Below are 21,195 nucleotides of genomic sequence, written 5' to 3' on the forward strand. Positions count from 1 at the left end.
TCCTGTCTTTCTTGAACTGAGGAGCCCAGAACTGGGCACAGTACTCCAAATATGGCCTTACCAGGGTAGAGTAGATGGGTAGGATCACCTCGCTCAACTTGCTGGCCTCACTCTTTTTAATTCACCCCAGAATACCGGTGGCTGCCTGGGCCACAAGTGCACACTGTTGGCTCATGGCCAATCTGTTGTCTACCATGACACCCAGCTTTTTTTCCTCAGAGCTGTTTTCCAGCAGGCTAGCCCCTGATATGCACTGATGCATGCAGTTATTCCTCCCCAGATGCAGCACCCTATGCTTTTTCTTGTTGAAGCTCACAAGGTTCCTCTCCACCCCACTCTCCAGCCTGTCCAGGAGTTCAGTCTCCTGGCCTGTCAGCCACTCCTCCCAGCTTCTTATTGTCAGCAAACTTGCTGAGGATGCAGCAAGTTTATTCCTTTATCTAGATTATTGATGAAGATGTTGAACAAGACTGGGCAAATGCCTTAACTGTTATCTCATCACAGGCTTTCATTTGATTTGGTGTGTCTAGTAAATGTCTAGGACAACATGTTGAACAACAGTGTTTTCAGTGTTGTATGAAATCTAGTGGGAGTAAGACACTGGTTTATTAGAGTGTTTCACACTTTGACATTAGTGGTGATGTGATGGTTGGTTTGGAACAGCTAGAGTGGAAATGTGTGTCAGCCATTCATTGTACGGGATGCTCTAAAAGAGCTAGGTGAGTTAGAATCTTGCATAGCACAAACATACTTCCAAATTCATTTATTGTTGTAAATGTAGATCATGGCAAAATAATGAAGTGAAGCATGCATAAAAATCTTACTGGTGTTTCTGTCAATACCAGGACTATCTTAGCTGAAAGGCACTCGAAGTTACAAATCATACATTTATCAATGATCCAGGTAACAAGGAAACTGTGCAGATGTTAGCCAGGAAGCAGATGCAATTACATTAAATTGGAAATGGAAAGCAGATTTGAATTGTTTAGATCACATTTCAGTAAGAGGTAGCAGTAAGGCATGTTGATTTAGTTTTCTTGGTCTTATTGCTGGTTGGGATGCTTATCAACCTCAGCCTTGAGCTTTCAGAGAAATAAGGACAAAATGCAAGGTGAACAGAGGTTAGCAATTATACATTAAGCATTTGCTTTCTATGAAAGGCAATTTCATTAGCGTAATGGAAAGGAGTAGTAGAGAGACAATCTTTGAGGCACATGGTCTGTCTGGATGCTGCCTTACTCAAGGAAAAAAACATATACTTCCAGTACTTATGGCTATATGGTTGAAGGCTGAGCTTTTAACACTACAGTTCACGTTTTTCCTTTGAAAAGTGAACTTTGGATGCCTCTGGGAGCGAGGAGTAATTCATTCTACTGGGCAGCAGAGTCTGCCAAAAAACAGGATCGTTTTGGATTTGTTGTGTCTGATGAAGAAATGGAAAGGGTGATCAGCCTTAAATGTCAGAGCATAGTTGATAGCTGTACTTGTGACTGTTATAATTACAGCTGTAGCAGCAGCTGCCTCAGTGCCTTTCTCATCAACTGCAACAAAAGACTGATGAATGACTTTGGAAATAACCAAATCTCTCTTATCAGTCATCCCACTGAAATCAGCATTGAGGCTGAAGGCACTTGTCATTCCCATGCTCTTCAGAGTATCACGGAGATCATATCTGTCCTCCAGAGAGAACTTAGGCAGGTGCAGATCCACAAGAGTTTCTGTCATCTTCTTTGAATCAGCCCATTCTGACAGCTTCTCGTAGGTGAGTTCTCTTTCCAGCTAGTGTTTAAGAAATAAGAGGAATTTGATAATTGCAAGGATAAACCAATAATTAAAAAAACAATCATTAATTATGATTGTCTTCTTTTTAATCGATTTTTTAAACAGTTTTTTAAAATGGCATAGTTAACATTCAGCTGAAAAACATGAAATATAAATTGCTTTCACTGATGACCAGAGAACAGGCTGCAAAGCAAATGTGAGGCATAATGCTGCAAGTTTTTGAGTGCTACTTTTGCCAGATTAATTGCAGAAGAAAGAAAGGGCCATATGGTCATCAGTCTGTCCTTTTTGTTCTGATGACTGACTGGTGATACAGAATGGATGTAGCGTAACTTTTTACCTGCTCAAGACCAGTAGTGCCATCTTTGATGTCATCAGGAAGTAGGATGAACATACTGAGTTCACGTTTCACATATGGAAGCTCAATCATTTTGAAGTTCATTTTTTCCATGATAAGAACTGGAAATGTATTTCTCATATACATCATCTTCACGAGCTTGGACTTGTTCTGTAAGGTATTCATTTATCGGTTAGGAATTATTCCTTGACAAAAGGAACTCCTTGTAAAGAGGAAACTTTCATAAGCAGCTTTTGTAACAGAGATTTGACATTCTTTTTCCAAGGCTTTTCTTGACTGGACAATATTGCTGATCTTGTCTCTTGTCCCAGAGTATTTTGCTGGGGACTGAGCTAACTGATTTTCTCTTTTCCCCAGAACATGCACAACAGCCCACAGAGGAGAGAGGAAAGGAGCCAGAAATGTCAGCAAGAATTAGGGGGATGGAGCATTCATGGCATACAGCCACCCAACACCACAGCAGTGAAACAGCTGTGGTGTAAGAGGATAAATGTTGTGCAGCCTTTTTGTGATCTCCTCTCTCTGGCAACATTACTTCTAGTCTCACTCAGCCATGCACCCATCCAGTGGAGCTGTGCTGCTGCAGCTGTATTCGCAGTTGGACTGTGCAGCACAGAGGTGTGGGTACTGTACTCATTGATAGCATGGCATGCAGGTCCTGTCCAGGAAGCATGGACTCTCAATATCTGATTTTTACAATCTAGCCCTTATACCTTAGTTTTGCAAAAAGGCTTTAAGTGACTCTAGCATTTTTGGAAACTGTGTTCCATCTGGATCTAGTTATCCTTTGCCTGAGCAGCATCTTAATTTCCATAAATGTTGGTGAGCTGACCACTGACACATTTTGCTGTAAACAACTTTACAGAGAGTCTGTTTACCAAGGCATGGCTAAAGGATGGATGAAATAAAAGATGGTAACAGTAGGTGCACAGTCCAGTCTGCTTGCTGTAAGCAGGACACCAGAGGAGCTTACCTTGCTCAGTCGGAAGGGTTGCATAGATGTGTGTCCTGCCTGAAATTTCACTTCCCATTCTGCCTTGAAATAAATGGCATTGACCAAGATCAACTTGGTTATGCTTCTCACATCATCCGAACTCAGCAAATTCTTGATTTTACCTTTTAAAATCAGAAAAGTCAGACTTTACTCCACTGTAACAAAGTGAGGGAATGTTTTGATTCTTTATCCGCTCTGTTCAACTCCTTACTGAAAGAGTGCAAGCCTCAGTGCCCTACTCCCTGTATTACTTCCTTGACATAAACCAGTTAGTCTGTTTGCTGTTTGCTGCCCAGTTCTCCTGGCTAGCTGACAGCAATTGGTTCTTGCCTGAAAAAAATGCCACAGTCTCATGGCAAGCAACTGGAAGCAGACAGCCATCTACTGCCCACACCAGAAGGCATGACCTGGGTGCTACAGTCACAAGTGTGGAAACAGGGTCCCAAAGGGAGCAGCAGGAAGAGGAAGGATGTTGGGGTCGAGCTCAACTTACTGTCGGTTTGTTTTTCCACCCAGGTGTTGATTTCCTTTCTGGTTTGTTCCGGTGCTGTCTTAAAGTTAACCTTGTTTGGCTCTGCCTTATAGTATTTCTTACTGAGCTGTATATATGTCTGGAAAATGGCATATAAAAAGAAAGAAAGAAGGAAATATTCTGTATTGTACAGTATTTTTATAGTCCAGAAAGTAATTTGTTAGCTCTTGGACTTCTTGTTAACTTTTTGCACATAGGCAACTGCAGGATGTAGCCTTGTGCTCTCTATTGAGCGGTGAGTTAACGGTTAAGAAATAACCAAAGGACAAACATTTTCCTTCTCTTATTCTCTCATTCCCACTTTTATTTGGAGAAGGAAAGAAGACTGTGCACATCCCCTGGATGTGCTTATTTTAATATCTCATTTTCAATTGTATGTATTCAGGTTCCTAGTGATAAAGCTGTACTACAAGAAAAGCAGTCCTGCATTACAGCCAAATGCATTCTTATATACTGGGAGAAGCCCAAATGGTATTTTCCAGTGAAGTTTATCACTAGAAGCCAAGACTCGTCATTTGTGGCATTTATGGACAGCTTCAAATCTGTTCTATTAATAACAAGTGAATACAATGAATACAGTGCAAAACTTTTCTCTTTTTTTGGCAATTTTTCTTAATCCTCTTTGAAATAAAACCATTCAACTTACAGGCAGCAATGGATAGGTTTTTTCCACATAGATACGGTTGGCACTTTTCAGTGAGTAGGTGTTTCTGGGTTTGTTGAAGGCTGTCAGGAGCTCTTTGAATCCAGAGTGGATGTTTTCAGTTTGCTCATGCTCAGGGTCCTTGGAAAGAGAAACTGTACATTTACCAGTTGCATTTTTTGCATGAAGTTTTTGAAACACGCAAAGGGATAGATGTTGGGGAGGGATTTCTGTTCCTTTCTCTTACTTTTTATCTTTCCAAATTTGCCACTGCAGTTTGCAGAGCTCCATTTATGACTTAATTAACTGATTTACCATATTGCAAACCTTCCAGACTATCCCAGTGACTTGTGCTTCTATACTTTTGAGTCTGAATGAGTGAAAAGAACTAAAATTGGATGTGTTGCAAAGTATACTGGGTTTTATACTTTAAACATAAAGAGAGCTGTGAACAAGAAATAGTGGACTCTTAAAACTGTTTCCAGACATTTTAATTCTTATCTTGTGATTTCAGGTCTAACAGATACCATTCTTCTTCTTTTTGGTCTGCCCCGAGAAGGTCTGGCCACAGAAGAGCTTTCAGATTCCACAGCTTTAGTGAAATGAAGAACCTGCAAATAGAGTTTCCAGAGGTAAGAAGTTGGCATGAAAGAATTTGCATGACTTAAAACCTAATAGAGGTAAAACGGTTGTCTTGTTTGGCTCCTTATGATAACTCACTGTGCTATCTTCTGATCTAATCAGGGGGACACTGGAGCTGTAGTATATGTAAATCCCATACAGTACAAGGAATAGTATTGCTTCCCTCTGTGAACGTCATCACAGTACTTTTGTCTGCATATGACAAGGCTGAACTCCCTTCCACAGCCATTGCACTCAGCAATATCAATGCATTTGTGCAAACCCAAATGTAGTTTTTCCCTATGATGATGGAACAGGGCATCTCAACAGCAGTGCTGGGCAGTGTTGAGCATCATAGCTTCACAGAGCTACTTACCTTTGCCATCTCTCTTGCTGTATTGCCTTTTGCAGCCAGGTATGTCAGGGCGAGAGCAGATGATATACTCCAAGGGGAAAAGAAAATGTTTTTGTCTCTATTGGTCTCATTTATCTCGTTGAAAAGATCAACTGTAAAGTTGCCAATTGATGCTGAAACCTGTTCCATTGCTACAGCCTGGAAAGAGGCAACAAACAGAACTTAGTATTTGAACATCTAAAATGATGTATGCAGTGCATATTAGTGAGAAATGTTACATTTGCAATGCAGTGCGTTGGTACCTTTTGAAACAAATAACCTAGTTGTATGTTACATCTTCTACACATATACATATACATATACATATGTATACATGTGCCACCTGCTGGGAACAGCAATTTCTTTTAGGTTTTTGTTATCCATCTTATATTTCCCTATAATTATAGATGTGTCCTCTTTTATAGATCTGCCCTTTTATTCATGTTTCTTTCTGCCTTTGGTTTTCAAAAGTGTGTAGATTTGTAAGCTGCATATCTTGTTCATTTTCATTCCTAACTCATTATCAAAGTAATATTCCCAGGGAAGTTTAAGTAATTTTCGTACGTGGGACATCTGAGATTTTCACTACCTTATTTTGGATCTAGGTAGAATTAGGACCTAATACTGAGAATGTATTTAGGTGTAACTCTTGGGCTTATGGAATTTTTCTGGCTAGCCACCCATTTCAGATAATATAATGTATGGCAAAGTTGTTATTTGTTTTTGGAGTGTTACCATTTTATTCACAAAGTCTAACTACAGTCTCTTCTTTATATTCTGGCAATTTTATTTTCCTCAGAAACTGGCAAATATCTATGTGTATAAGCTATGAGCGTTCCAAACTTTAACTTACCTGTTCAGTAGTACCTTCTTGATGTTGTTTTCTGATAGAGAGACTGGAAAATATTGTTTTTATTGTTGTTATTATTATGTAAAGAAAGATTTATATTTATTGAATGGCACTGCAGAAATTGCAGGTCAGTCTCTGAAGTCCACAGATATTTATCAAGTTTTTTGCTACAAACCACTTCAGTTTTTCTGGCAGTCGTTATCCTGTCTATACCAAATCTGTACCACAGAGTGACATCCTCTCCTTGGAGAACCTGACCAAATGAGCATCAGGATAGAAATCTGTCTTACTCTACTCCTGAGTCCCTTGTCATGTACAAGGCAGAATGAAAATGGCCTTTGCTTCGCCTGAAGTATGAGACTCCTTTATCAAACTGAATATTGTAATTAGTAAGACAACTACTGTCCTGACAAGATTTTCCTTCTTGTGATCAGTTATGCCCCCAGCTGTTTTCCTTAGCCCACACATTCAGTTTCTATAAGGCATAAGATCTAGAAAAGAATATATAAAAAATGACTACAGTATAACCCTGGTACGTTTTAATATACTTCCACCGTCATGCAAGCTATAGATAACTATTTAAAAACATCAGAAAAGTTATTTAAATTGGTTTAAATGCTTACCTGTGATCCCGTGAGAGAGAAGACCTGAGTCTTGTCCTGTCAGGTTCTGTGTCTGCGTGTTAAGCAGTGAATAAATTTAGAAATATAGTACTGTTTGCACTTCCCTTTCCTTCTCTCTGATGTCAACTCTGTTCCCACCTACTCAAAGCTTCTCTCTAATGAATCCCAAAAAGATCTCACATGGTTTTGTCTTCCTTGTTGATCTTGTTATGTTTTAGTTCCTTGTTCATCTTGTTACGTTTTTGTTTTAGGCATTTCAGAGGAACAAAGTGGATCATAATCTCATTTAAACTGTTACACCACAATTGTCTACTGGGAGGACAGCAAAACAATTCACTCATTCATTTCAATGATCTTCTGGTGTTGTGAAGACAACTGGCCTGTTGTTTAAAATAAATAAATCTAGTAAAATGATTACAGAACCAGAATGGTTTTGGTTTCTGAATGTAAGCAGGTATTGTAGGACTGATCCAACTTTTCAGCCTTGTGAAGCCATGACTCTTGTTTTTTAATAGAGACCTGGACAGGCTTGAGGATTGGGTTCATGTGAACATAATGAGGTTCACAAAGGCCAAGTGTTAGGTGTTGCACTTGTGCTGAAGCAATCCCAGATACGTGTCTGTACTAGGATAAGAACTCATCGAGAGTAGCCCTACTGAGAAGGAGTTAGGGATCCTGGCAGATGAAGAACTTAACATGAGCCAGCAGTGGGCTCTTGTAGCCTGAAAGGCCAACAGTATCTTGGGCTGTATCAAAAGAAGGTGGCCAGCAGGGAGAGGGAGGTGATTGTCCCCCTATATTCTACCCTCATGAGACCTCATCTGAAGTGCTGTGTCCAGGCATGAGGCACCCAGCACAGGAAAGATGTGGACCTTTTGGAACGAGTCCAGAGCAGGGCCATGAAGGTGATTAGAGAACTGGAAGACCTCTTCTATGAAGATTGGCTGAGGAAGCTGCATTTCTTCAGTCTGAAGAAGTGAAGGATCAGGGGAGACCTGATAGCAGCCTTCAAGTACCTAAAAGAAGAACCTAAAAGGAGGGAAATCAACTTTTTGCATGGGTAGTTAGTGATAGTACAAGGGGGAATGGTTTTAAACTAAAAGAAGGTAGACTTAGATTAGACGTCGGGGAAAGTTTTCACTGAGAAAGTGGTGAGATGTTGGAACAGGCTGCTCAAAGAAGTTGTGGATGCCCCATCCCTGCAGATGTTCAGGGCCAAGTTGGATGGGGCTCTGGGCAGCCTGATATAATGCCTGATTTAGTCGTTGGCAGGAAGCTTTGAGATGATCTTTGAGGTTCCTTCTAACCCAAGCCATTCTATGATTCTATGAATAAGATGCATCAGTGTAACATGTCAAGAGCTTACTGACTGAATTAGTCTCTGAGAGTCAAGCTTCAGAGTGAAGATCATTGGGAGCATAGGCAGAGGCAAAGCCATTGAAGATGTAAGGCTGAACACCTTGCTTCTTGTGTTGGTGAAAGAATCTCATTGCATCCATGGTTGGGAGACACTTCAGAGAAACACTGCAAAATACTGAGTTAGTGCACAGTACTTGCATGCCATGGAGGAGGGCAAGAACTGAAACAGCCCCACTGGCAGAACTTGAGCAAGGAAGGGGTGAAAAAAATATAGCAGGGATAAATACAATAGTTGTCACTCTGCTGTCCCAGAAGGCAGCAGGGCTGCTCTTGGGTGGGTAAGAGAAGGGGAAGGTAGTGGCAACATCTGTAAGAGTCTAAGGGACGGAAGGAAAGAGGAGGGAGGGAAGGAAACTATGGTGTGCCAAGCATTTTGCTGTAAGCCTGATTACAGGAACAGAGTGGGTCAAGTCTTCTGAAAAGTTATAGAAATCAGTGTTATGCAAGGCAATGAAGAAATGCCAGAAATTAAACAAGTGGTTACTTTAGGACAATGAGAATGGTTATAAAAAAAATCAGGGTAGAAGAAAGGTCCACTGAATGATTGATCAGTGGGAAATGCCAAGCTAGAGAGATTCCAAATCCCGAAGAAATGCTGAGAGCAAGCAAGCAAGCAAGCTAACTGCCCCTGCTAGTCAAGCTGCACAGGTGCCAGAGAGGATGAGAAATTGAGGTGGTAAGGTAGAATGGATGTTGACAGAAACAAGACAGAAGCTGGTTTATAGTCCAGTGCATGCCTGGAGCAGGCCCACAGGTAAATTAGGTCAGCTAAAGCCCTTTCCTGAATTGGAAATCCTCAGTTTTTCTAGGCAATCTGCCCTAGTGCGGTGCTACTTACCATGAGAAAATGTTGTTCCTCAATGCAAGATTCACCCTCTAATTTGGTTGCCATTGGCCTTTGGTAATGATCCAGCATTGCCAAGAGGACATTCACTCTTTCATCTTTGTAACTATGCTTAAAATAGAAAAGGTGGATGACATTTGTTTCTGAGTTCGGTTGCGCACTGTTGGGGTTTTGTTTCTCCTTGGCCTCCCAGATATGGCTTTTGTGTCTTTATTCCTGAGAAACATCAGGTAGTGCTTCAGTGACTTGAAGCCATTATGTTAGGTGAAGCAGGACATGTCAGAAACGCCTCTGGGCATTGAGATCCTGTGATATGTTTCATAGCTCAGGCAGAAGGCAGTGCTTGTGAGGCTGTGTGAGGATACAATAAAGCTTTTGCTTCACAATACTCTCCCTATATTCCTTCCCATTTGGGAAGCAGAGCTAAAAAGGAGCCTGGCCACATGGAATAATACAGAAAAGACTCACCATCAGTCAGCACTCCTCTCTCTGCCAGGAAAAAGGTATCCTCCCTTCCTGGGAAGGGATGTTTATAGTGAGATGCTGTCAGTGTGTGCAAGTGCTGTTAAAAGACCCAGTCCTTTTCTCACCATTCTGAATTCAGAGAAATAGGAGCATCACCTGTGTTCTTAGATGTGCATGACTGATTGGGAATACCCCCTCCTTAGGAATAAGAGCTGTGAAAGCAGTGAATATGTAGGGGAGAATTTGCATGTAATCTTTGAGACAGCACTTAGGGAGTTAACATTACAGACTTGATTCTCCCACTTGGTCTTGCTTCCAAGCAGCAAAATAAGTGGCAAAGTAAAAGGAGAGTAAAGCAATGCAGTGCTGGGCTGCAACAGTGTTGAATGAATGACAATTATGACGAAAGAGAGCATTTCAAGGTATGTGTTTTATTTTACTCTGGTTCTGTATTGTTTGGTATTTGCCAATTTATGAGGGGCACAGATTAGAAAGTACGTGTTAGCTCCTCTGTGTGCAAGAGCAAATCAACAGTACCGGTAACACAGAGGATTTTGCAGCTTTGTTTCATTACCAGCCATGCTATGTTGTGAAGCTGATTTAAAACTGACAAGGCTGTGGTAGAGGTGGCCTGGGTCAGTTAGCTTTGAAGAGAGGTGACAACTTTATGCAGGAATGAGTTTCTCCTGTTTCTTTTCTTATGTGCAAAAGGAAATGTATCGGGAAGTACTGTTTTAGATCAGCTTGTCTGTTCTGCATTGTAGCAGTTCTGGTTTGGAAAGCACTGAAAAGACACATCCATGTTGTTCAGTGTGCAGTTTGGTGTTTTATAGTGCTGTATACAATGCTAGGATTCTTTGCAAAGGAAAATGAATCAGAGGTTTGAATTCATGTTATTTTTAATATGAGCTCTCTTCTAGCAGAGATTGTCAATAGTACAGGAAAAGGGTAAAGTCTGTGGAGGTGTTCTTCATGGCATACATTGTGTTCATTGTTGTTGTAAGGGCTTGTTTATTAATAGTTGATTTTCTAGGGGGAGCAGAACCTTCCAAAGAAAAGGACACACTTGGTCTTGTTGTGTCTGATAATGAAGAGAAAAGGATGATCTGCTACAAAAAAAACTGTAGCACCAAGGCTTCGTGATGCTAGAGATGCTGAACTGGCAGCCGCTGCCTCTGTGCCTTCTTCATTGACTTCCACATAACACTTGTGAAAAACTTGTGACAAAAACAGGTCAGCATTCTCTGACATTCCACTGAAATCAGCTTGACCTTCTGTGAAAGCGTCTTCCATCCCCATCTTGCTCAAAGTAGATTTCAGGTCATATTTCTCTTCTACTGTGAACCTGGGTAGATACACTTCCATTTTCATTTCCTCCATTAATTCTGGACTGGTCCATGCAGACAATTTTTCAAAAGTCAATTCATTTATTAGCTGCAGTTAATTGAAAAGAGAGCCAGAAAATTACACAGTGTTCAAAAAAACTGTTCTCTAAGGTTGATTTCTTCTATATTCTTATTTAAGAACTTTTCAAGCTACAAAAATTTTGTAGCTTTTTTTGTCGAAAAAAATTGTACTTTTCAAGTACAAAAACCATTAGTGAAATGCCAACTTTGAAATATTTTCTACTAGGAAGGAGTATTTTTCTCTACTGTATGTCAGTGCAGTATTTGAACCGTTCTCAATAATCATCAGGGAATACAGAGGGGTTAAATATTTGTAAAACAACATCACCGTCAAGTAACAATATTCTATTTGACGTGGTGCTCACATTTCTGTTTTCTGTATGTCTTAGAATTTAGTGAAACTAACTTTTTTTTTCTACAAAACACCCACTAATATAAATGAGAATTTCACAATAGTTTACTATCTGAAGTCAGGTTCGGTGTGTTTACAGAAGGTGGCAGTGTACATGTATATTAGCTCTGAACATCATAGAAAGTAATGCAGGGCGTCTAGCTTGTGCTTTTTTTTTTATTGTAATAATATCTGTCTGAGTCAGTACAGATAGTCAACAGAACTGTCCTTCTGTCCTCATTGTTCTTTAGCTGGAGTTAGAGCCAGTCTTTTGGGTTTGGGCTACTTATTTCCAGCACTGATCAACATTAGAAAGCACAGAAGTGCCACCTGCCAGGAGCTAAAAAGAAAACTAAACAAAACATTCAAGAGGTTCAATTTCATAACATTTGGGCAATGTTGGGGCTTGTTTTTCCTTGAGCCTCATCTGTACCTTCTTTCCTAGAAATAAGACTGTAACCTAATGTTTATCCTTTACCATGGATATGCATGAAAACATTCTTGTTTCTCACACAATTTGAGCTTACAGTTACCCTTTACCTTTTGTAGGCCAGTGATATCCCGTGGCAGCAGGATGAACATACTGAGGTCATTATTGACATATGGAAGCTCAAGAACATCAGTCTGGACTGATTCTACGTAGGTCCAATTAAATTTATCAGTCAGGTGCATCATTGGCACTGGTTTAGTTGTATGCTGCAATAAATCAAACGAAAACCTTGCTATTTATACCCAGAACGGTAAAAGACTACATTGAATAGCATGGTGGAGGTACATCCCTAAGAGAAACTGTAGGATGTACAGAGGGTCCCTCTCTTCTGGGAATGCACTTGGAGGCTAAGAAGGCTATCTTAGCCAGCTGGGATGACACATATTTACTGGAAGCTCCGTTCCACTCTGATTCATTGTATGGTTAAAAATGAAAATGTATAGAACTAGTTCATACAGCTTTATTCACATCTATGTTTTTCCTGCTGTAAGAGGCATGTGGAAGTTTGTTTTAAGCTGGCTTCTGTTAATTTTATTTGTGCCTTGGGTGCTAGCATATGTGTGCAATCTTTATACTGAAGTCGTGCTAAGAAGGATATAACATATGTTTTAAATATTCTAATTTTAGTGCTATGTGGATTTAAAGAATGACAGGAATTTATCTCCTCCATCTTTTTCACTATTTTTTCAACCTGCAGTCTGGTGTATAAGGGAATATGTTACCATACCGTATTTATTCTGAAAGGCCTTTGCCTGGTTTCTTCAGCATCAAACTTTGTTGCCCAGTTTCCTTTGAAGTAGAGTGCATTTACCAGAACTAGCCTGGTGAGTGAATCTATGGATCCAGGAGGCAGAAGACTTTTTATTTTACCTAGAGAAAACCAAAGAACATTTACATATTTGTGCAGCTTTACTGTTACAGAGTAAATGTTGGCATAGTTAATGAAGACATAAGACAAGGAAATTTAAAGTGTTGATTTGGCATGCTTCTAACTTGAGATTCACAAATCCATGACAACCTTGATTTATAAAGAAAACCACATTCCTCTCCCTTTCAAATGGAGAAAGATAATTTTAGTAAGGGCTTGCCAGCAGATGATTACCTTAGCAAAATTGTTCTGATTTCCCTTTCTGAGTTAAACTGTTTACCTACCTTGGGCCCTTTGGGCACAAAGAATTTGTTCATGACTAAAATTACTTCCTTCAGAACTGGGAGAGTAGATGTGAGAGTTTACCTTCAGTCTGGTTTTCAACCCTGGAATTGATCTCTCTTCTGATTTCATTTGCTGCTCCCACAAAGTCAACCGATTGTGGTTCTGCATTGTAGTATTTCTTCGCTAACTGTAAGTATTCCTGCAGTGCAAGAGAGACATCTGTCTTATGTTTGTTGCCTGCCAGTGTGAATGCCAATAAATAGCCAAGTGGAGAGAGTAAATGAAAATTACATAGGCTGCAGCATTTTGTCAGAAGAACACAGTATTTTTATTTGGAAATACATAATTTAAATGTTTTTGCCTAGCCACATCTGTAAATCACACAAATTAAATACACATCCTATTCTCAAGAGGAATCTCACAGGAAGTATGCATGTTAAAGATAATAACACAATTTGCAGATGTAATGAAAATATTTGAAAGTATATAAATTATTATTGTTTGTTGTCGTAGATAGATCATAACGTTTGACACACACAGTATAACATGAATAAATGGCCTACGTACCTTACTGAAAGGCAGTGACTTTTCTCCATATAAATGGTTGACACTTCTGAGCTGGTAATTTTTAGTGGGTTGGTTGATTTCCAAGTTGAGTGCTTTAAACCCAGCATGGATATTACCTGATTTGCCTATTTCTGTCTTGGAGACAAGGAAATAAGGGTTATGCATTTCAAAATTTCTAAATTCTTTCCTCATGCAGCTCTATGTAAACTATTGCTATTCAGATGGTGTTGCCTGTCCTGCAATACAAGATGTGTACTAGCTCAGACAGATATTAAAGGAATTATGTGAAATTACTAAAAGTTTCAGATATGCTATGGACTCTGTAAGAGCCCTGGAATGCAAGTAGTAAGAGCTTGAACTGTGTAGAATATTTAAGGGATTCTAAATGGACGTTGCAAAACAAAGTACATCAGGGAGAGAGACAGAATGTAATTGCTAGACTATACATGAAGACTTGGCTGTGTGACTACTGATTAGATTTATAAAAGTTAATTATGTGGTAAGTTTGCTTCTAACTTTTTTAACCTTCCTCTAAATATTAATATTTTGCAAATGCTTTTTGTTGCAGTAACTGCAGTAAATTCTTTATATTTAAGTAACAGGATTAAATGAACGTGGACTCAAACTGTCAAACCAGCTTGAGTAAATGAAGTTGTGAATTAGTGAACTGAAAAACTAGACCTGTGTTGTATTCATCTTGTTATTACAAGAGAATCAGAGGCATGAACAGCCATCTAAATTTCTAAGCTATTAGAACAGTTTCTTTTCACTGCCTGAAGATCTCCATCGTTCTTACAGTTCAAACAGGCATTACTCATGAGAAACAATCCATCTCCTGTTCATGCAGTGTAAATGGGTTGTTGACGTAGTCCCCAAAATTACTCTTCCCACCGTGGCTGTAGACTCAAGTTCCCATTTATCAGAACTTGCTGCCACAGGGGTTTTGTGGATAGACTTCAGGGAAATGATTTACCCACAGAAAGAAAAAAGACTGATGGGAAAGAGTGGGGAGAGGAACTTTACCACAGTGGCTGCATTGTCAGTGAGGAAAAATGGCTTTACTCACTCAGAGTTTGATTTCCAAATTTTCTGCTCTCTTAAATTATGTCTATTTTGAAAAAAAGATGCCTGCCAGTCTGTCGAAGAAATATCTCAGGAATACAATAATTTCCATTTCTTTAAGATTTATTGCAAAGTCCACCTTAGGAAATTCCAACATGCCAGTTTATTCACTAAACTTTCGAATGAAATGGAAACTAATTTCTGAAATGTATCAAGCACAGGTAGCCTGTAAAAGTTACTTCTGTAGTTTTTTTGTTGTTGCTGTTGTGTTGATGCCGCAATCAAATTGTGGGAGAGTAGTATTGTTGTTTTGATTTGTTCTGAGATAGGGACCATGCCTGTTCAAAGAACGTGTTGCTAAATAACTAGCTATTGAACAGTAATAGTTATAAAAGAAAAGAAATAAAGAAGAAAAGAATGAAAGAAAGAAAGAAAGATTGAAAGAGAAAAAGGAAGGAAGAGTGAAGGAAAGAGGAAAAAAGAAAAAAGAGAAAAAAAAGAGAGAAAGAAACCTCTCCTCAAAGCTGAAGGGAGGATCAAGAGATCCATTGATAGAGAATAGCCCCAATCATTACATTTCAAATTTCACAAATTTGAGGTTAAATTTTGCAATTCTACCTAAAAATGGGAAGCGTGTCTCAAATATTGCATAAGATGAAGGTATCACAGGATGCTATACCAAACAGTTGTGTACACTGCATTTGAGGAAGGCAAGCAGAGAGGGAAAATAAAAGCGAGGGAACGTGTTACCATGACCATAGCTTGATCATTAGACTTGGTGATATACCTTCTGGAAACAGGCACGGTGATTTGATAGGCGCTCATCTGTTCTGGAATAGACTTGCATTCTTATAGTTGTGGTGACGTTTCTGGCTCCTTCAGCTTCGTTGAAGTAGAGTACCTACAGTGGAAATTGCAGTAATAAATGCAATGACAGAAAATTTCAGTAAAAACTTTCAGTGATGTCATAGGTCGGGTGATGAAAAGACAAAGACAGATTTTACTTTTGAACCCATGTGTACAAGATGTCTTGAGCATACTTAGATGAGGGTTGTAAGCAGAACTCTCATGGATCTGGTATTTCTAGAGGAATTTGCTGCTTCAGGTTGGTCCTTGCACTCACAGGATTATACCTGGGAAGGACCAGTTATTTCCAGGTGGAAACTACCAAAGTATAAGTATAAACAGAGAGCCCCTACATGTCAGAAAACAGGAAAACACTGGGAGCAGATTCATACCCTAAATACCTTCCTCTGGGCACCTTACCCAGGCTTCAAAACTGTACATCTAACCTTGGAACATTTTTTCAGAAGCCTTTTGTTTTGTTTTGTTTTCCCTTCTTCCTGACAGAAGATCTCTCCTTTCTTTGTGACCCCGCTGGTCCTCATTTGTCCTGTAGCTCAGTAGTTGGACTGCTGCCTTAGCAGAGGCCAATTCACCAGTTCTTCTGCAGTAAAGGCTAGGTAACCATGTTTGCATTGGGGTTGTTCTCACTGCTGCCTGTTGAAGCTGTGAACTTTGCACAAATAGAGTTTAGGAACTTCAGTATGTAATTTTTCCTGTAAAGTACATACTCAAAAGAAGGGGTTGTATTATCACCCTGTGTTTCTTCTCTGACCTCGTGAGTTTGTAGATTTATGTTAGCAAAGCATAAAACTTACTAGAGATATAGCAAAGGGTCTTTCTGCATAGGGCCATTTCCAAAGTGATGAGACAGAAAATGAGAATTTTCTGGGGGAAGGCAGGTTGGAGAATCCAAGTCTCCCTCTCACTGGTGAGTGCTCAATTATTGAGCTTTAGGATAAAGAGCCCTTCTTTCTTTCAGTGAGATTTAAAAGGAGAGAGTGTCTCCAGTGACTAGTGCCAGTGCTCCCATTTGGTGTTTGCAGAAGCTACTGTAGGCTGTGTCTTTTGACCTGTATCTGGTTTTCTGTTGATGCATCATGGTAAATTTCTTTCATAGAGAATGTTACTCTAAGAGATCAGCTCTTCTCAGACTCACCTTTGCCATCTGATCTGCAGTGTTGCCTTTGGCTCCCAAATACACAGTAGCCAGGGCAGATGAGATACTGAAAGGGGAGAACAAAATGTTCTCGTTGTCATCTTCCTGGCACTCATGTTTGAAAAAGTCAAGAGCAAAGCTTGTGTTTGCTTTATTTAAAGCTTCCATTGTTCTGAACCTGCACAGAAAGGGACAAAAAATGTTATTAGCTAAGAATTAATTGTGTTTGCTATATGTCTACAGGCTTCCTTTCAGTATTTGAAGTTTATTTTATGATCTGTAGGCTTTCTAGAAGTATTTTCAACACTTATTGATTGTGGAAGACTGACAGTGCATTACAGTGATCCTTTGAATGATTGAGAGTCACTGGCAGTGTTTGTCCAAAGGCAAAATCTAGACTGTGCCAGTATTTTCCTCAGCTCTCCTCTGACTTCAGGAAACTGAATGAAAGCATTCTGACCTGTCAGCACTGGTACAGCATTCATTTCTGCCAACTATGTGTGTTGTTTGTAGTGTATGAGTGAACTCTCCTGGTTCAGCAGAAGTTCACTTGGAAAGACAGATGTCTGTGCAAGGGACAGTCAAGAGGTACAAATGAAAACTTATCAAAATAACACGGTTACAGTGTTGTACTAAAAAGAAAAGCATGCAATTTATAACTGTATGGTGAATTCTATGTAAGCAATATAATGACATAGTAAAGAACTTACAGATGGAAAGAAGAGAGATGTCTCTATGAAAAATGTGGAGGATTAGCTACTAAAAAGTTATATTAAGTGTAGTGTAGCCCATTTCACCAACGACACTAACCAAACTCAAATGATATAGAAAAAGCAGCCTCCTATTCCATTTTGTATTTGTTAATCAGGACATTTATTGTACTTTACAGTATCTTGGAGTGACATGTGATAATGTTACTCACTGGTGCATGGGCTAGAAGATGCTAAGAGATTGTTTCTTATGACTACTGGTGCAAGAGCCTTTTGGTGCTCATAACTATAGTGAACAAATACTCTATTCCTTTAGGATACAAGAAGATATTGAAGCACTAGGCAAGCAGCCTCTAACTACTGTGTGCTAAGAAGTATCCTGATTTCCATTTTTAACCTTCAAAAATTTCCTGAAACTCTGTCTTAGGGTGCTAGTTTTCCAGTTCTGCAAAACAAGATTTCCTTATTCAGTAGAACACAAGTGGTGCTCTTTGTTCTTTGCATTGCAGTTGAAGCTGAGAGCTTTAGGTATGTAGTAGGAGCTATTCTGGTTTATACAGAATGGCCATAAAGATGCACTGACTGTGTCTTGATGTAAACAAGAACTGAAGAGCACAGGAACAAATGATCTAACTTAAGCAAACACACTGGCTCTTATTCTGTTATGATATACATTTCTACCAGTGAGAATTATGTAGAATAAGTTGCTCTTGCTGCATATTTCTGAGACTTGCCCCTTCTAGACCTTACCTGTGCCATCTTAGTAAAATTCTTCCTCAAGTATTTGTTCTTTTCTATTCAGATTCCTTCTGCCTTTTTTTCTATGCATTTGTCAACATCATCCAACAGTTCATGAAATAAATAATCTCTAGAAATAATTACAGTACCTTGTTTTGTGCAGGGAGGAAGACTGCTGCTCTGGGTCTGTCCAAAGTTTCTGCAGTTCAGATGGTGGGTAGGCTGAATTTATAGTCTGCCTGACCTGTTCTTCAAAGGTTCTTATGACTCATGACACTGCAATTTATTTTGCCCTAAAGGCCACATCCCTATGGAAGAACTGAATCATCTCAGAGTAGGATGTGAAGTGACGGTGAGAGTAATACCATACAAGAACCTTACAAAACTGACTGCAGAAATATTTCTATAAACGTTTTTGTGGCAACAGGCTAGTAACAACTTGAACCATCACTGCTTGAAACAACATTTCTTTTGCAATTTGGAGGGCAAAAAAATGCAGTAGCTGACCTACTTACGATTCCTCTAATAGAAACAATTTCCAAGGAACAGACAGAGAAGGGACAGTGACATCATATTTGTGAGTTTTTCTGTTGTCCGTTTCCTACTGATAAAAAGTTGGTCATTTCTGGTGGGCTTCTATTTTAGTAAAATGGATTTTGTTAATCTTGGAGGATTCTAAAACTGTATAAGCAGGGAAGCATTTTCATCATGAGATAATGAATGTTGAGAAACACTTATCAGACACTTGCTTTTCTTATCGCTGCAACAACACTAGAACCTGATGTGGATTTCAGATTAGACTTCTTTTTTTTCCCCTGCTGCCTCAGTTTCCCTGTTGAAAGTTTCCTAAGTTGAAAGCAACTGTTTGCCCTATGTAGCATTTCAGAGATGTATTCTTTACTTTCCCCAAAATTGGTATTCTATTGAATACTCTTTTTCTTCTTGCTTTGGCTACTGAAGCATCTCCATTGCTAATTCTCTTCACAGTCACACTGTCCATACCTCCATTGTCCTGTCCATCTCAGTTCTCACCTCTGACTGAAAAATCCTATGTAACTCTGCCTTTTATTTCATTCTTTACCTCCTTGCTCTGTTGAAAATATCACCTTGAATACCTGCATAAGAGCTGCTTGTCTTTGAGGGATTCCTCCTCAATATTGAGAAATACTCACCCCCAAGGTCTATCTCCTCAGCACAAACTGTTTTCTGAAACCTTTCTTCTGCCCTGAGGTCTATGAATATACACGTGGGCTTATTCTGTAGGGGAGTAGCTGGCACAGAGTCTCTTGAGTAAGGACTGAGCTTTGGGATTATCTGCCAAATGTTTTATATGGCAGAAGAGGTTGCTCACGCAAAGGGCGCCTTGCCAGCGGTGAACTTTCTGCATCAATGTGAGTTGGGAACTCAAAGCTTTGCTAAAGTTGCTTTCCTACAGGTGAGCAGCCTCATAGCTTTAATAGGATGATTCTTCCCTGCCCCTCGGCTGTTTTGAAATTGTAGCTACACAGAAACAGCATGTTTCAGTGTGGGTTATAATTAGATGCATCTGTTAAGTTTTCCAGAGAGCACAGTAGTGTAGGAGAGGTGTTCACTGCAGAATTAATTGCTTCCATTGCGCCTGGGAAAGTTGTAATCTGTTTACATTGGCCCTAAATGATTTCCAAAGCTTTAAATGATTTGAGTCATCTTTGCAAATTTAATTGTGTTGTAGAACGAATGATAGATTCACTAAATAAACTTCATCCCTTGGAGCAGCTACTTGGATTTTCTGTTTTTAAAGCAGGGATGAATTTAATTTGCTAACTACTCATAGTATTTACTCTGTTACAAGAAGTGACTGAGGTGTTCCATATATGCAGAAATGTGGGATTTGAATGAATGAGAGGATGGTATTTGTACAAGGTCTTAAAGTTGCCTTTTAAAAATGCCTTTTGAATAGCATGGATGGTTATTAGTGAAAAAAATATGTACAGAGTAACTACAATTGTTCTCATCTAAAAGGAAGATATACAGTAAATCAGTGTGATGATGATAATGTTTTCCAGCATCCTGTGAAGTTACCTACGCTAGAAGATACAGAGTTCAGTGGGCGGTGCTGAGGCTGACTCAGGAGCAGTGGTTCCCTCACTCCCACTCTATACTAAGTCAACACTCCAACATGCTCAAAGACTTACGTTTTGGTAGTATCCTTCCTGTGGGAAGTAAGGCTGTGGCTCATTCACTGTGGTCATTCATGTTTCCATTTTGGCAGGACAGATATTGGCAACACTGGCCAGATCTCAGCTATATAAGCACATTTTGTTTTCCTTCAGTTTCCCGTGTAACTTAGCACAAGTCAATACAACTTTCTTACACAGTATGTTGCTCAGTTCGTTGGTACCTGGGATCAGGAGTAGGCTAAATGCTTGACGTCTACATAGATCATTTATAAAGTGATCTAAAAGTACTTAAGGGTTTTGAGAGAAAGATTTGGCAGCTTCTCCTTTCACGCAGTATTTTAGGATACAACATGCCATGGCTGGTTTTTGTATAGGTATGCTGTTTTAACTATCAACCCTTTATAATTCTTGAAAATCTAATTTAATTCAAACCTAAGGTGTTCTGTATTTGAAAAGAAAACAATGAAGCTTGAAGAAAAGCTATTCCATTTCTCTGACATCTTCTAATATTGTTTTTTACAGTAAAAGTGCTGTTTATTTACTTGAAAGGGAATGGTTTCTGGTTCAGCCAACAGAGCTTTCTAACTCATGTTTTTGACTCAGCCAGAGCAGGCCAGTAAGTCTTAAACATGAAAGGATTTTAAATGTCCCAAACCATTATAAGGACTTCAGGAGATAAGAGGGGTGGGGAAGACAAGGGTTTTGAAACCTGAGAATATTGGAATCCTGTGGGAGGGCAGCTTAACATTTAGTTTCATAACAATCCTGTAATTCTCAAGGGCCAGAACAGTACAGAGAATAGGAGTACAGGGACTGAAGTGATGATAATGGTGATCAGTGATTGTGTGCTTGAAGTGAGTACATGGACTTTGGTGTGCAAAGGAACCCTTTTGTCACAGAATGCAGCATAAGCTTGTCCTGACCTTGTAAATTTAAGTGTAACAATGGTGTATATGTCTCAGCTGGAATGGTTGTAACGGATTTTGATTTCT

The 21,195-nt window shown here is 39.4% G+C and overlaps 2 protein-coding genes and 1 long non-coding RNA gene across 5 annotated transcripts in view; 1 reads left to right on the forward strand and 2 right to left on the reverse strand.

Annotated features, from left to right (window-relative positions):
* Positions 1-722: 722 nt before the first annotated feature.
* LOC100546242 (heterochromatin-associated protein MENT) lies at positions 723-6,942 on the reverse strand. Of its 2 annotated transcripts, XM_010708423.3 has the most exons (9): positions 6,798-6,942; positions 6,178-6,220; positions 5,307-5,483; positions 4,837-4,920; positions 4,313-4,450; positions 3,628-3,745; positions 3,114-3,256; positions 2,123-2,290; positions 723-1,779 (listed from the first exon to the last, which is right to left on the reverse strand). In XM_010708423.3, exons 3-9 carry the CDS (start codon positions 5,472-5,474, stop codon positions 1,366-1,368), a joined length of 1,233 nt encoding a protein of 410 aa, XP_010706725.1. In that variant the 5' UTR covers positions 5,475-5,483; positions 6,178-6,220; positions 6,798-6,942; the 3' UTR covers positions 723-1,365. The 2 variants fall into 2 exon arrangements, with proteins under 2 accessions (XP_010706725.1, XP_003204841.1); XM_003204793.4 differs by lacking the exon at positions 6,178-6,220.
* The window catches only part of LOC104910128, an 85,441-nt gene continuing 69,107 nt past the window's right edge, over positions 4,862-21,195 (forward strand). For both annotated transcript variants that reach the window (XR_004159148.1, XR_004159150.1), the window contains exon 1: positions 4,862-4,941. This is a non-coding gene — a long non-coding RNA (uncharacterized LOC104910128). The remainder of the gene's footprint in view (positions 4,942-21,195) is intronic.
* Positions 10,407-18,329, reverse strand: LOC100544385 (serpin B10-like). Its single transcript, XM_010708422.3, has 8 exons — positions 18,194-18,329; positions 16,597-16,774; positions 15,382-15,495; positions 13,533-13,667; positions 13,047-13,164; positions 12,540-12,682; positions 11,863-12,018; positions 10,407-10,959 (listed from the first exon to the last, which is right to left on the reverse strand). The coding sequence occupies exons 2-8, from the start codon at positions 16,762-16,764 to the stop codon at positions 10,555-10,557; spliced, it is 1,239 nt and encodes a 412-aa protein (XP_010706724.1). The 5' UTR covers positions 16,765-16,774; positions 18,194-18,329; the 3' UTR covers positions 10,407-10,554.

This window comes from Meleagris gallopavo, chromosome 3, assembly GCF_000146605.3.
Source record: "Meleagris gallopavo isolate NT-WF06-2002-E0010 breed Aviagen turkey brand Nicholas breeding stock chromosome 3, Turkey_5.1, whole genome shotgun sequence".
Lineage (NCBI taxonomy): Eukaryota > Metazoa > Chordata > Aves > Galliformes > Phasianidae > Meleagris > Meleagris gallopavo.